At 31.7% G+C, this 16523-nt stretch overlaps 1 protein-coding gene across 3 annotated transcripts in view; it reads right to left on the reverse strand.

The window, feature by feature from the left end:
- Positions 1 to 4422: 4422 nt before the first annotated feature.
- The window catches only part of LOC123702481 (diuretic hormone 45), a 39717-nt gene continuing 27616 nt past the window's right edge, over positions 4423 to 16523 (reverse strand). The window contains exons 3-6 of one of the 3 annotated variants that reach the window (XM_045650256.1): positions 12205 to 12327; positions 11007 to 11096; positions 6449 to 6635; positions 4423 to 5077 (exon numbers count right to left, since the gene is read on the reverse strand). In XM_045650256.1, coding sequence (XP_045506212.1) covers positions 5037 to 5077; positions 6449 to 6635; positions 11007 to 11096; positions 12205 to 12327 — 441 coding nt within the window. In that variant the 3' untranslated portion in view covers positions 4423 to 5036. Of the gene's footprint in view, positions 5078 to 6448; positions 6636 to 8644; positions 9125 to 9421; positions 9579 to 9696; positions 10006 to 10277; positions 10429 to 11006; positions 11097 to 12204; positions 12328 to 16523 lie in introns of those variants that run through there. The other 2 variants (XM_045650263.1, XM_045650270.1) reach the window with 2 other exon arrangements.

Consider the following 16523-nt stretch of genomic DNA (forward strand, 5'->3'; position numbering starts at 1 on the left):
TTTAGTTTGGCCAGATCGTTAAATCGTCAACGTTTCACGATTTAGTCATCCACATTTGGCCAGATCGTCAATCTGGCCAAACGTGGATGGCCATTTCACGAAATGCGACAATTTTTATTTATTTTTTAAAAAGCGATTCGCTTCTTGGACTCGCCGGCCGCTACCGCGGCACGCTCGCTTTGCTCGCTCGGCTCGTGCATAACGTATGCGTGCTAACCTAACCTAACCTATATTTTATACGATCTGGCCGAATGTCGATGACCAAATCGTGAAACGTTGATGATTTAACGATCTGATCAAACTATGTTGGCCATTTCATGAAATGAGCAAATCTACGATATGGCCACGACATATAGATGCTTATTGCTTAAGGTAATTTAATATGTGGCGGTAAAAGCTAATTAAGGTTAATAAAGAACGCTAATTAAGGTTAATAAAGAATTTCATGTGTAAATACAAACTCACTACGATAATATAAATCATGAGCACAAAAGTGTTGAGGCAGATTTATTAGTCTAAATGCAGATAAAAGTTTTGTTAGAATTTAAATGTCTGCGATAATTTTCAGCACTAAATAGAAGGTCATTTCATAATTCTACGAGCACAGAAATATTTCCTCTCTGTACAAAGAAATTCAGTTCAAAAAGTTCGTTTCTCCACATCAATGAGAAAAGTTAACAAAGCAAACTGGAATGTCCAGAAATATTTTGTAAATGCCGAAGTTATAATTGCAATAATAACGTATCTTGTGTTACGGGTGTATTTACTTAAGACTCCAAGATTTGGTCTGTTTCACTTTTTGTTTGACTTTAATTAAATGTATTGGTTAAAGACTCTTTGTGAATAATCTTAAATGTAGGTAGCTACACCTGGGAACTGAATATATTGGAGTACTTTAAAAAAAAATTCGTCCAATAAATTCATCATAAAATATTGAGTTATCTGAACAGATGAATGTAGATAATTTATACATTTTCATCATCACCTTTCTTACCGTGTATCTAATGTTATAGCCGTAACACTATCCACCGTCATAATGCGAAGCGTTTGGCATAATGTTCTACTCGTGCTCTACCATAGACTATATAATACATAGTCAAGTCAAGCATATTATTATATCGGTATAGGTATCCGATGTAAAAAATACGGATTAAAGTGCTGAGTATTGCTGTTAACTTTCTTTCTTTTTCTTTATGTCGTAGTCGGCAATAATGTTGCAGATGCAGCACTCCCACCGCAAATGAACTTGAGGCCATAAATTTCTGCAAATACTTATAATACTTATTCGGTGAAATACCTACCTCATACCTGGATATGTTAGTTTACCTACCTACCTAATTGTTTGTATAAAATTATATGACATCAATAATAATCTCGTTCTAGTAATTCTTGTTCTTCCTGCACTCTGATGAAATTAATGTTACAATTTGCTATTTTAGTTTTATATTTAACAGCTTTTTAATTGATTTGTAATGAAAAGGCTGCCTCAGTACCGAAACGTGTCGAGGAATGGGTAATGAAATCATGTGGCTCTGGCAGCGTGCCGCTTAAATTAAATCGCCTTTAATTGCCGACTCTAGATGCTGTATCTCAGACTGTCAGCAAAGGAAAAACATCTTTCAAATAAATCAATGCTATATTTGATGGAAATAATCCTGTCTATTTTCAATCAGCAGGTCTATTTAAAGATTTCTACCGGTCTTTAGACTACTTATGTGTAAACATTTTATACGCTGCAATACAATTATTAGACCTCGATTACATTTTCGTCTTTAGAGCAAGGGCTTAGGGCAGATAACTGGCAAAATAAGGGTATTACGTAGGTATGGAAGTGAAAGATTTATTTAACAAAAAGAGAGGATATTTTAATATGCTTGTTACATTTCTGGTTACCTTATTAAGTTCGTGTAGTGCTTAATATTCTGTGCATTGTGGAACAAGACAAGTTCCTTTGTGGGCACACATTGTGTTTAGTTAACGAGAACAGAACATTTTATGATATTGTCAAGCTACATAACGATAGGTAGGAACTTGAAATCTAAAAAAACTTTTTCATATTGTGTACCCACATGATAATCACAGATTTATTTTATTTATTATAATTCACAAAATTCCTTATTAAAGCTCGTAATTCCAATATCGAAAAAAAATTATACCTACTTCAATATGAGCTAAAAGGCTTAAAAGATCCAATTAATATTATCAAAGGAATGCTTTTCTTAGGCCACAAAAGAGTATTGGAACCGTTATTCTAATTTCACTAGGTACCGTTCTCAACGTGTACTATTATAAAGTACAGAATCCAATCATTAGATGTTTCTTATTTCTTCAAGTTGTATAGAACCGAAACTCTAATCCAATTGTTAATCTATTTTCTTAATGCCTTAAGCTATTGATTGAATGGAAAAAGTGAAATACGAGAGAAAAAGAACGGATGTCAGCACGACGAAATAGGTTGATGTGAAAATTTACTAATTTGGGGTAATTAATTTGATTTTAGGATATTTGTGCACTCTTTATATACCTACCTAGGTACAGCAACATATACAGCAACTGAAATTATAATGTATTTTTACTTATAAATACGTAATACATTACATACATTTTTTTGACTCTACGCAATGATAGCATTAACTCTTGGTAGGTAGCACAAAATGTAATCACTATGTGCCTTATATGCGTTGACGAAGCTAATGATCAAATTCTCTGTTGAACACTCCAACTATTAGATTAACTCTATAATATGATTTAAACTTTTCTAAACTTGTAAAGAAAACCTCATCATCATTAAACATAATAAATGCTCTATAAAAACCCTTGAGCAAATATGATGAACCTACAGATGCTTTAATTGATATAGGAGTCAAAATAAATGACATTTATATAGAGCTGAAGACAGACATGAACATTCGCCTGTAAATGTATTCAAAATGTTACGTGAACACATTGTTTGTGTAAGTTATATTCCTATTTATCAAATCAAGAGTTGGTGTCAGGAGTTTGATACACGAACGACCTTCATATTCAACTTAATATACCTATGTTGCTATGTTTCTATACTATGGTTCACATTAACATACGAGTAGGTGTATCGATTCTTCGTATAGGAATGTAAAGATTTTTTTTACTATTTATTCAAAAAAACTATGTATATATATACCAAAGATTCAGTGCTGGTACAGCATTATAGATTTTTGTTGAATTTAAACGATATTCATAATCGCGTATTCAAATAATCAAATAGCGAGTTTTGAATTTTAATCGGATTAAAGAAAATATGCATGAATTATTATCAGTATCGATTAGTGTGAAATTAAAAAATGCGCTTCGAATTGAGAAACTTCCTTAGTTTTTGGGAACGTGGCTCAAAAACCAACGGCACTACATAATTATTATAACGTCGCTGTGCATTTAGATCAAACGAGCGAATATATTATAATCTTGTTATAATGCAAATATGTTATTAATAATTTTTACATCTATTAAATGAAAATCTCAGAAAATCCTTTAACACAAAAATATTGATAATTTAATTTCGATATATTAGATTATAGAAACCATTTTGAATTGAGGATCAAAGTGCACTACGGAAAATCAAATATAGTTTCAGATAAATTGGTCACAGATTGCCTTTAAGGGGTGTTAAATGGACTATCTTCACTTTGACAGCTCTGAGGCAAAATCGGGGCGAAACCGAAGATTATCGGTACTTTATCGGTTCATCATTAAAGATATAATAATACTACTTAATGTGATTTATGAAAATTATACTACATACTTCTTTGTATAGTCTAAACTCTATCACAGCGTTCTTTTTGTTGTTTCTGCCTCGGACCTCGCTCCCTCCAGAATTGTTATTGCAGTGCAATTATATTTTATATAAACTATAAAAGTATTCATTTAAAGCAGAGTTGATGAGGATAGTATAAGAAAAGAAAATAATTACGTTTAAATAGTTACGTGAATACTAGCGAGTAAAAACACTTATTAGTAAAATTTGTTACGATTAATGTATCTAACAAGTGTCCCTTAATGATGAAAATAATTTTGAGGTCCTTTAAGGATCCACTATTGAATAATATATTATCATTTACTATCTGATAAAGTTAACCACACATTAAGAAGGTAAAGTGGCAATACGAGGCAGGGCGAGCCATAATTTGTGAAGCCATTACAAAGGGTAAGAAATGGATAAAAATATATTTTTATACTACCTACCAATTAAATTTCAGTCGGACCGTGACATTGAAAGTAATGCAAACAAATACCCTTTTATTGATGAAAACGTCATGTATGAGTAAATTTTCATATAAGCAACATAAATCTTTGTTTGTATTGTTATTTAGGTTAAGGAAACTCACCTTCTTTTCAAAAGTGATAAATGAAAACAAACCAACAATTTAACGTTTTTATTGAACGCAATTCAATTTATTATAGACTATTATAATTTTTCTACTTTAATAAGCTAATAGAGATCATATTTAGAGTAAAAAATATACATGTAACAGCTACTCTGTACTTATCTATAAACGAAATTCATTCTAATTAGGAGACAGTTGCAAATCACAACTATATTATATAATAATAACTATCACTTATAATTAAATAAAAATATATTAAATAAAACTATTTGGCACAGATAGTCGTAGCAATTTCAATTTACGGTATTAAATAGGACAAACATTACAATACCGGTGTTATGTTGAGCTGGTTAACATACCACCAACTTAATCATTTTTAAAAACAATATAATACATATAAAATTTAATAAAATTTAATTAATTACAATGGGACGTTAACAGAATACTAAAAAAAAACAAACTAAAAACAACCAATTAAGAATATTATACAATATTTTGAAGCATTTATCTGCTATTTTACATAGATATTTTTATTTCAATACGTTTAACTATATTTTCAATAGTTTTATGATTAATCAACATGAACAAAAATACGAAATTCAGACTATTATCAATCGTATGTTGTTGAAATTGGAGATAGCTTTGAAAACAAGAGAAAAGGGTCAATAGCATCCTTTAGTTGTCATAGCGAGATGAAATTGAGTTCGCCCAGATACCTGCATGAAAAACACAATAAATTAAAATATGCAATATATTGGTAAAAATATTTAATGCAAAACATAAATAAATACAAATTCGTATAAATAAATTCAAAATTAACACACACTCAACTCCATGTAATGAAATTAAAATAGGTACCTACTCGACGAAAATACAGTCGACAATCAAACATTTGCATTGTACTGTCACAAATTAACTCTCGTTGTTTATTTTAATGCAATAACAGACGATTATGCATATCACTTAAAAATGCATGTGGATGACATTTTTTTACAGACTTTATTATTATTTTTAACCGACTTCAAAAAAAAGGAGGAGGTTATCAATTCGGCCGGTATATATTTTTTTTTTTTTTTTTTATGTATGTACACCGATTACTCCGAGGTTTCTGAACCGATTTACGTGATTCTTTTTTTGTTCGATGCGGGATGGTGTCGAATTGGTCCCATAAAAATTTTATTCGGCTAGGCGTAGTAGTTTTTATTTTATGAGCATTTTTGTCTGTACTCGATGACTTAATTTCAATGTAGCAAGTAACTTTGATTCACTTCCCGGTAACCGATTGAGCTGAAATTTTGTATACGAATGTAAATTGGATAGCGATGAAACATTATCATGAGATGGAGCTGATCTGATGATGGAATCGGAAGGTGGCCATAGGAACTCAGTAATATATTGACTCAACTTTATCGAGTTTGGGCTCGTTTGATTCGTGTTGAAAAATACACTAAAAAGTATTAAATAAAAATAACTGCGTTAAAAACAACCGACTTCAAAAACGGAAAAGTAAGAAATAAAAAAGATTTGATATTATTAATTACTACATATTATTTTTATGTGCTATTTATTAAATAGGTTTGAAGTCGGTGCCAAACACTAAGCACTTAGTATTAAGCCCATGCACCGACATCAAACCTATTTAATAAATAGCACATAAAAATAATATGTAGTAATTAATAATATCAAATCTTTTTTATTTCTTACTTTTCCGTTTTTGAAGTCGGTTGTTTTTAACGCAGTTATTTTTATTTATATAATTTTACTATTTATTTTATATTAGGAAAGTCTTGAAATGACTTTTAAGAAAACATGGCAGAAAGCCACTCTATTGCTTGCGACAGCTAAGCCTTTGATAAATATCTTTGATAATGTTTTTCGATTATCTTTGACGTTGGACGTTCGAAGTTCAATTTCAAACATTTTAACAGGCCAACTTAAGCGAAATATATATTACAGCTAGTTTTTCCAAAATCTAACAAATTCTACCACAGTATGACAATGAAAATGTTATTTTTTGTTTCTATAATCAACAAATGTCATCATTTTTTAGTTATAGTTAGTTAGTTAAGTATAAAGAATTAATTTACCTCGTTTGCCTACATTCTGCAGGAAGACCCTATTCGCGACCGCTTGTCTCTGGCTGGCTTCACGCATTTGCTTACGTGCAACCTCCAGCAACAGCCGCTGCCGAAGCACCTCCATAGGGTTGTTGATGGACAGGGAAGGCATTTTGCGCTTGGGCCGAGCGCGACCCTCCCGAAGTCCTGCCAGCCTCTGTACAAGTTCCAAACAATTTTATCACCAATTTAGAGAATGCATGTGCATCAGTACGATAAATATTAATAGAAGACATTAAATATAAATAAATAAATAAAAATAAAAATTGTTTATTTCTTTTAAACAAGTTTTCATCTCGGGTTGGAGGTAAGTGCCTTCATTTAAGTGACAAATTTCACTTGTGTTAGAAGGCGCTTCTCTTCCATAACAATTACTAGGCATTAACAATTAAAAGAAAGCTTAAAAAATAAGGTAATACATAAAAATAAAAATACTCTAAAAATTGGTAGAATGGATGCGTGTGTGTGTGTGTGTGTGTGAGTGTGTGTGTGTGTGTGAGTGTGTGTGTGAGTGCGTGTGTGAGTGTGTGTGGGTGTATGTGTGTTCGCATGTTATTGTTTGTGTAATGTACGTAAGAAATTAAGAAATGTGATTTTTTTTTATTTTATTTAACATCTTCATTTTACTCCCTACTATTCACATGTTTTTAAAATGTCTTCTGCTTCTGTATAACTAATTTCTTTAAGCCATTTTAAGGTATGTTTTTTACATTCGTTATATCGATTTCCATATATATTTAAAATTTTATTTACATTTTTGTAAAAAATATGTACATGCAAAATATAGCCTGTCAACATCTGCTACAAATGTGACTCCCAATGTACCAATATTAATAAACAATCAGAATGAAAGAACAAATAGATATATAGTCGTTGATGTTACGCTATATAGCAGTCACTACATTGGAAGTCGTAAAAAAATAAGCCCCCCTAGCCAAGTGGCTTTCTGTTAGCGTAGCGTTCATTAGAATAGACTACGAATGTATGAGATTGACGTAAGCTGTAGATAAAAGTAACTACAGCTTACGTCAATCTCATACATTCGTAGTCTATTCTATTGAACGCTACGCTAACAGAAAACCACTTGGCTAGGGGGGATGGTCTGAATAATTGATATAGCTAATTAAGTGGACTTTGCGTGCGCACTTCCAACTCTATCTGAGAGTTATTCTATTAAGCAATTCGTTGGACATAGAGGAGAAAGAAGAGTCAATATATCCTTAAAATAACTAGTAAACTATCTCACGGATTAGAAAATAGCAAGAATTTATATATTTCTAATCACTACATAGTATAAAACAAAGTCTCTTTCTCTGTCCGTATGTATGGTTTAATCTTTAAAACCGTCCTACACAACGGATTTTGATACAGTATTTTTAATAGATAGAGTGAACTTCGAGAAAGTTTTTAGTATATAATTTATTAAGTTTTATATAAAGCGGGCGCATCCGTGGGCGGAAAGCTAGTATACTTAAAAAACTGTAAAATACACCACTAATTCGAAAACGATATGTATTACATAAATACTAGAGCTACTAAATAATATATAGATATTTTTAAGATTATTTTCGATATCAAATATATTATAGTAACATTGGACGCGATGAGAAAGTCGAGTCATAAAGTTATTTGTGTATTAAATTATGTTTGTCTTGCTCTTATACTATCAACAAGAACATCGACTGGATGGTATCTATCACAAGGTTGTTTATCCAAATGCAAAATTATTAAATTAGGAAATAGAAAATACAGTTTTTATTGCCATGAAACACATTACTGTATATATTTTTTTCTATTATACAGTTTTTGTGAAGAAAGTACCTCTTAATTTTTGAAGTCTTATAAATATAAAATTATGTTTTTCCATAATACTCAGCTATTTTAGGAAGGCTTGCAAGATACAGATGCAACCGTATGCAGAAAATGATTTTTAACCAACTTCCAAAAGCACAAAAGGAGGAGGTTGTATGTTTGTCTCTACTTGTCTATTTTTTTATTAGGTATATAATTTTTACCATAACTACTCTACTTTAAAGGAGCCATTGTTAGTTTGTAGATAGATTTAATTAAGAAAGCAAGTAAGGTATTATAGTTCGTTTGTGTAAAATACGTGATAATATATCTGAGAGTATAATAATAGAAAGTAAAACAATTAATCATTCCAACAAAGTTTATTTTCACTCAACAATATCTCAAAGCATAATTAAAATTTTACAATATTTCTTCAACTAGAAACATACATGATACAATAAAACTCTAGGTATTAGATAACTACATAATATTATATTCTATTTAAAGTTTAACAGGAAATATTTGAAATAAATACATGAAAATGACTAGATTTAAAATTAATCTTACTACAATAAGTCTCTAATCTCATATTATAACTAGCATATAGCTTAATAATATAGGAAAGGTACATAATTTCTTTTTAAGCTTTTAAACATTGGCTTAAGCTATCATAAGTTAGTACAACTCTTCAAGAATAAAATATGATACTAATTAGGGAAAAATTTGATATAATCATGTCTTCAATAAAATACGAGTATTATGTTTTAGATGAGGCAATCGATTAAAATTAGTTAGTTCATTAACGATCGCGGTCCTAATAAGTATCCGTATTTACCGCAGAGCTCCACAGAAAACCTGTAATAACAAAACAATGTTAGTCATTCACGTTCCAATAAAAGAAACGAACTTATATAAACGTTATATCTTGATATAAATAAAAGCTTTTACAAACACAATATATTTTACTCTCATTGTATGACACAAATTTATCAGACCAATGCGTGCAATATTTCGACTTTATTTATGCACAAAGACACGTCGCGTGTGTAATTCTTACTCACGTATCATAGCTTTATAGGTTTCCGTGTTTGTTTTTATACATGTTTATGTAAATATAAAAAGAATGATAAAGTATGTGGATGGATAAACTACCTCGTTTGCCGATGTCATTGAGGAAGTTTCTGTTAGCGGCCGCTCGTAGAGCGTGGACCTTCCTGTCCTTTTCGAGGCTCAGCTTCTGTCGCAGCACGGACATGGGCAGGTCGATGGACAGCGAGGGCATCCTTCGCTTGATGCGGCCATTCTCCTCCTTCGCGCCAGGCACACGCATTAGGTACGCAAACATTTATACGAGAGCAGGCCGATCAAACATTGCAATTGACTTGCTCGAATTATGTGTGCCCATATCCCCCTATAGTCTACGTCTGCAGATTGACGTAATACGATAGAAAATTATAAAAGTTTCTGCCTACTTTCATGTTAGTATTTCGTATATTGTATGTAGCATAGGGATACCTAAATAAAACTACCTTTACATTCAATAGTCTTTAATAAATACTACATGTATGAATATTTACATAATTGTTATAGTAATTTTGTACTTGCAATGATTCATTATATATTCTTAAATATTTAAAAGAAAACTTCGCTTTGGCTCTAGGTGTGGACGGCAATGGAACGGCGATTCCTTCCTAAAACTTAGGCCTTCATCTTGCAATCAGGGTTGCTCCACGGATCTATGAAAATAAATAATAAATTAATGACTGCCTCTTAAATAGATTACTTGTACATTAAAAATTTGATAATTATTATGATAAATTGTTACATGCATTGTAAATTTAGCCGATCTATTCTACTAAAGCTAGACCACTTTCAGCTCTTAGCAAATGAACGTTATAGTTAGTACTGAGCGATGTTGTTAAATCTAATTGTCGAAGTATCTAAACCAATCTACGTTGTAATAAAATTGTATTTTACTTATTGAATGGATATAGTGTTGTTTGCTGACCTCTCTTTCCAATACAGTTTAAGAAGTCACGGTTATCATGTGCTAGCCTCTCCATGTAGTTGTTGTATGCACTTCGTTGCAAAAGTTCGACCGCTGGGTTTACGGAAATATGAGATCGCCGTGATCGCGCCATCTTCTCTTTAACTGGCACCTTCATACATTTAACTTACTCTTGATATTTTTACTTTACTCTGATACAAGAAATAGATAAGACACAAGATCAAAGCCCATAAAACTTAAATCAATATATTGGGGTAAAGATTAACGTTATTAAAACTAAACTTACAATGATAATGAAAAAGTCACTATAAATTCATATCATTTTCAAAAAAACCTTGTTTAAACAACAACAAATACGTACAATTAACTATTTTCCGGGCCAATGGTCCTGGCAATTAAGGTAATAGCGAAAGTGACAATCATGTTCCCTCTATAATTTGCCGAAGTAATTACAAAGGCCCTGTTTCAATTTAACAAAATAAATTAAAATAATACAAAGAGCTTATTAAAACAAACTTGATGGACATTAACAGGTTAACTTTGAAATTTAATCCCGTCGATTTCATGCAGAACGAATAATTCGTACCTACAAGCGAAAACGTTTTACCAGAAATCCTTGTGCCGCTTAATCTTTCAATTTTATCTCTGGACTGTCGAACGCCGCTATAATTTAAGACATAAATTTCACGAATAAAGATATTTTTCCGAGTGGAAAACTAATAAAATTACCTGTGAATCTCGGGGGACGTCAGCGAGCAAGTAGAGCCAGGGTGCGGCGGGATAGCGCCCTCCCGGAGACACCGCGTATTCGATGCTTTCCTGTGCAGTCATTATTCCAGTGTTACTTTAAAAACTTTACGAAAACAGTATAGTTTAAAAGTCTTTAAAAGTAACTCTTGAAAGATAAATAATATATGTTGCTAATAAATAAACAGCCTATCCATGAAAGAAAGGTGAAAACGATTTCAATAAAATTTTTCTTTATGATAAGTTATTATTTATTAGAATAATCTTTATCATATTAATAACGTAAAGCGTTGATATCATTTCACCATATTAAATTTAAAAACTTAGAAAGGAGCTTTTTCTTTTATTCGGTTTTAAAACTTTGTAAAGCTTTATAAAGTGAAAATGCCTGTATGACAAATTAGCTCCTCCGACAGAACCATGCTAAAGTGTCATAACGCAAACACGAACGTCAGAATATGCGGTGTCTAGATCATGAAATTTGCACGTGAGATAATAAATTGAGTTCTTTACAGCTCTAGATTTTATAACAAATAGGTATGCTCAACGTACGTGTTCCTTTCGCGATTGTTATTCACGAGACAAGGCAACATTTGTTCTTATTGCTGCATACATTTTGAACTTTAATGTTGTATGAATCCTGCTCTCAGTTATGAGATCGTCTTTTTCTTTTGATACAACAAGTAATCATTTAATAGTTATAACAATTTATACAAACTTTTTCTTGCGAATAATGATTAAGCATTTTCTTAAATTAATTACTATTCTATTAGACTAAAACACTTCCAGAAATACATAATTTCGCACATAAATAAATTATGATTCCTTAAATAATGTGTCAAAGACTTCTTAGACTTGTAAAAAATATTTTTGTAATAAATTCTTTGTGAAATGTTTCCTGTTTAATCTATATATATAATAATATATAAAACTCAAAGGTGACTGATATAGTGATCTATCCACGCACAGCCCAAACCACTGGACCAAGCACTGGACGTATCGGGCTGAAATTTGGCATGCAGGTAGATGTTAGGACGTAGGCATCCGCTAAGAAAGAATTTCCCGAAATTCTTGCGGGTACGGGGAAAAACGGGGATGCACGCACAAAGTCGTGGGCGGAAGCTAGTGAAATAAAATAATAATAGTGAAAAAAAATAGAAAAAAAAAAATAACAACTTACATCATCAGGAGCCGGTTCCAACTGAGTCCAGTCAATGGAATGGGAGAGTTCGCTAGAAGCCGGCGCTGCGTCTGCGTACACGCTGCCGACGACCACTGCCACGCAACATACTGCCCACCACATCTGTCAAAGGGGATTTAATTAAAACTAGCTGATTTATATTATACTAGATTTCCGCTCGCGGCTTCGCCCGCGTTTGCAAAGGAAAACCCGCATAGTTCCCGTTCCCGTGGGATTTCCGGGATAAATGTGCTATCCTATATGTTAATCCAAGTTACCCTCTATATGTGTGCTAAATTTCATTGTAATCGGTTCAGTAGTTTTTACGTGAAAGAGTAACAAACATCCATACATCCATACAAACTTTCGCATTTATAATATTAGTAGGATTAGCTGCTGTCAGTGTTTTTTTTTATGAAGTCCCGTGTCCCCTATTGGGGTAAGGGGCAGATGCATTATGCATGATGCATGCTGTTTCACTGATCGATTTTATTTTATGACAAGTACCTAGGTGATCAGCTTTCTGTCATCTGTGTCCTGTCATCACCGTACTGCTGCGTTGCTGTTTTTATGGTACACACTTCATCGACTATTTTAGTGTGAAGAATCTGTAATTTCTAACTTTGTTACAGTTGTTAATGATTAAAAATATTTTTTTTTTTTATATTCTTTATTTTCACTTTTAGAAGACTTTTAATGGTCTTTTGAATTTTGATATACAGAAAATATTCCGAGTAGGAACCTAACTATATCAAATTGCTACATTCTTAAACTAAAGCTGAAATATACCTCAATAATGTAATGGAATAACAAAGATGACAATAAAACTGTAATCAAAGGTTAGTTACTCGATTTTCTAGAGCAAATTAAACCGCCACCGCTGAAAGTAGTCAAGCTCCCTCAAAATTGCAATGAATATAAATTTTTAAATCAACAGCCAGGTGTCGGAAGCGCAATCGATTTACCGGCTTGCTCTCATTATACGAATTTCTCACGTTATGCTCATTTTGCAAAGTGATAGCTTGTAGGTTGAAACGTATTTGCAATCAGTGGTCTTAAGCTGGCTTTTATCCTGGAGCCCCTGTGCAGTTCAATTTGGCTCAAATAAATCGACTTTGAAAATGCTAATGTTTTCTGAGAAATGCAGAATTGCATACCACTCTAACTACTCTATTCATCAATAAAATAAAGTTTTTAGCCATTAATTTAAATGGAAGCGAAAATTATTTAATATATGGTTGATTGATAGAAATGCAGGTAATTTTATCATGACAAGTAGATTAGTCATTGCTGACTCAAAGTCCCCAAATAAAATTAGAAAAAAAATGACAAGTACTTACAATTTACATGCTTAATTTTTTAAAAGACGATAAATATAATTGTTTCGAGTTCCGAGAGATGGAAAAATGAATATCTTGTTGTAGGTAATTCTGTTATTTTGCCTTCAGGAAGTATATTTCATATTTAGGAAACAATAAAAGAACATAATTTATATAAATAATCATCCTAACTATACTATGTAAAATGTGTGTATAATGTGAATAATATGTTATAAGAATACAGCATGCTTAATTGGCGCTATTATAAAAATAAATATAGGTTCAACATCTTATACCACTGCAACTGGTTTTTAATTCCCAATAAACTTTCTATTATAAAAATAACATAACCAATTCTTATGTTTATAGCAATCAAAGACATTTAAACAAGAACACTACAAACCCAAACCAAAGGGAACCCGAGTTAAGATAACATTACCACTGGCAATCAGTCGTACCTATATATGGATATTTTCCTGGTGTGCACGTGTAAGTTAGGTACAACATGTTATTGGGATCGTAATAGTATTCGAATTGTAACGTGAAAAATTTCATTTGGAATTGGAGCAATTTAAAAATATTCCGTGAATTTCAGTTCGTGGAAGCTATTAACCTGCTGCGTTTTCGGAGGCAGCTTGTCATATTTTTCGACGAGCGTCAGATGTGTCGCGTAGAGATTAATATTATGTGTACTATACCTACATCGTATTTTAACAGACTTTCAAATAATGGCTGAAGCCGTACTTTTAAACCTAAAACAAGGTACTTTCCATATCAGGCTTAGAAGTATAGATATAGAACTAGATATACTAAACATAAATTAGGGTTCGCGAAATCTCTGTTTATGGTTTACATAGCCTACGAAATATTCAATCCCGTATATCGACTGTAGCGTCTGTAGCAAGCAATCTTGACATATTCAGCTACTTCCTTTCTAATATTATACCTATCGAATTTCTTTCGACCTTTCTATAGAGACGGCCTCTTTATACTATAGACGGTATCTTCTATCAATAGTTATTACAATATTCCCAATATTTTACAATATTATATTACTCCAGAGCATAAATTTAACATATAATATTAGATTTCTACAATTTTGTAATTTCATACTAATTTATCTACGTTTATTGCTCCTATAATATACTTTTGATCCCTAAAGCTACTGATATTGTATGAGCATCTTAATGTCATACTATGAACACTAACAATGATATAAAGCAAATACAAAAAGGTACGCCTATAAAGTCTCATACTAAAGTTCTCTGATTGACACGGTACAGTAAGGTAGGGAATTAATTGTCGTAGATGTTCACACGTCCCTTCTCATGGCTGTAGCCTATTAGGAACTAGTTAAGTGCGGTTTCACTTCATTTGGAGAGCCCTTGTAGATGCTGTATTTACACGGGACTTGCTGAACAAACACACGGTGTTTATGTGTTACCCGTTTGTCCTTTTATAATTACAGTAGGTGCTTTAAATACTTTCGTATCCCTGATTACGAGAGCCAATTTTTTTATGTATTATTTTGATATTTTGATACCCGAGAAAGGACATAGGCTACCTTTTATTGCGAAATATGTACCACGGGCGAAGCCGGGGAAGACCACTAGTACATAATATAAAAATGAATATTGCCTATCTCACCATCAACAATAAGAAATTTATCATAAGATTAAGCTTCTTCGTTTAATTGAAATAAATACTCTAAACTTTTATGTCATTTAAAGAAAGCTTGAAGGGAACGGAAAAATACAGAATTTATAAAAAAATCTTAAGACATTTCTGCGATTGAAAAAAATAAATAATAATAATACGTTTGAGGTTTACCAGCCGGAGGGTTTTCCTCTTAAGGCCATCTTTTTAAAGCGAAAGAAATTGGTATAAAATGGGTCTTTATCAAAATAAAAACACTTCCAAAATATTCAATGTGGTTTTTCCCAAAGAATAAATTTCTTTACCTTTTTCCTTTTACGTCTGGCTGCTACATAATATTACTTCTATACTATTGTATGATTTGTTTTTTGTCTTACAGATTCATTTATTTCTTATACAATAGGCTGTTATAAAGGTGGTATTAGATCTGGACTGAAAGGTTTCAAAGGTCTTTGTTACTTAAAGCGTGGTACCACGCAATATCTCGTGTCTCGTAAATGAATTTTATGAAATAAAGGCCTCAGAAAATATATTACATTAAATAATTTAGTTTAGATATAAACTGATTTTCAATTATTAAATGAAAGATTTGAATTAGTAATGCTAAATTTCATCTTGACTTTTTTGTAACGAATATTACATACAATTCATTATTCAAAGTTGAAAGTGACTCAACTACTAAGTATACAACTTTATTTAATTTTCATTTAATTCAAGGAGTTACAAACGAGCCATTATTGGCGTTCAAAAGCAATATTATGACTATATATTAAAAAAATTAATTTCGTGACTCGGTCAGACAAGGGATGATTTCGTTTAGATGAAGATAACTTGATTAAAATTAATAAAAAAGTTAATACTATCTGTGGAATTACTTCTTTGACGCTAACAATCGTATTCTGTACGAATTAGAAGTAATAGAGATAAGTTTATCTGAAATCTACTCACAAAACTCGACGTCGTTAAGCGCAAATGGAAAGGCAAAGGGAGAACAACCAAAAGAGCTGTATAATTTCTGAGAACAATAAAAACAATTTTCAGGTCGTCGCTGTGAAGCTATGGTTACTATTGTGCGGTTCCTGTTAAAGAAACTGAGCGCATTCATTTGTATGAAATCTAAAATTTGATTTGTAAAAGTGTGAAAAAAATAGTTCAATAATAATTATTGGTACCATGGATAATCTTTTTAAGTAACGATTTTTTGTTCATCCAGTAATCTATAGAGATTTCATTTTCATTTTTATTTTTCATTTTTATACATAGATATAAAAATGATTCCCTATTTCCCTTGGTCACATAATCACGCGTGAACGGATGGACCGATTTCCATAATTATTTTTTTAT

Source organism: Colias croceus, chromosome 2, assembly GCF_905220415.1.
Source record: "Colias croceus chromosome 2, ilColCroc2.1".
Taxonomy (NCBI): Eukaryota; Metazoa; Arthropoda; class Insecta; order Lepidoptera; family Pieridae; genus Colias; species Colias croceus.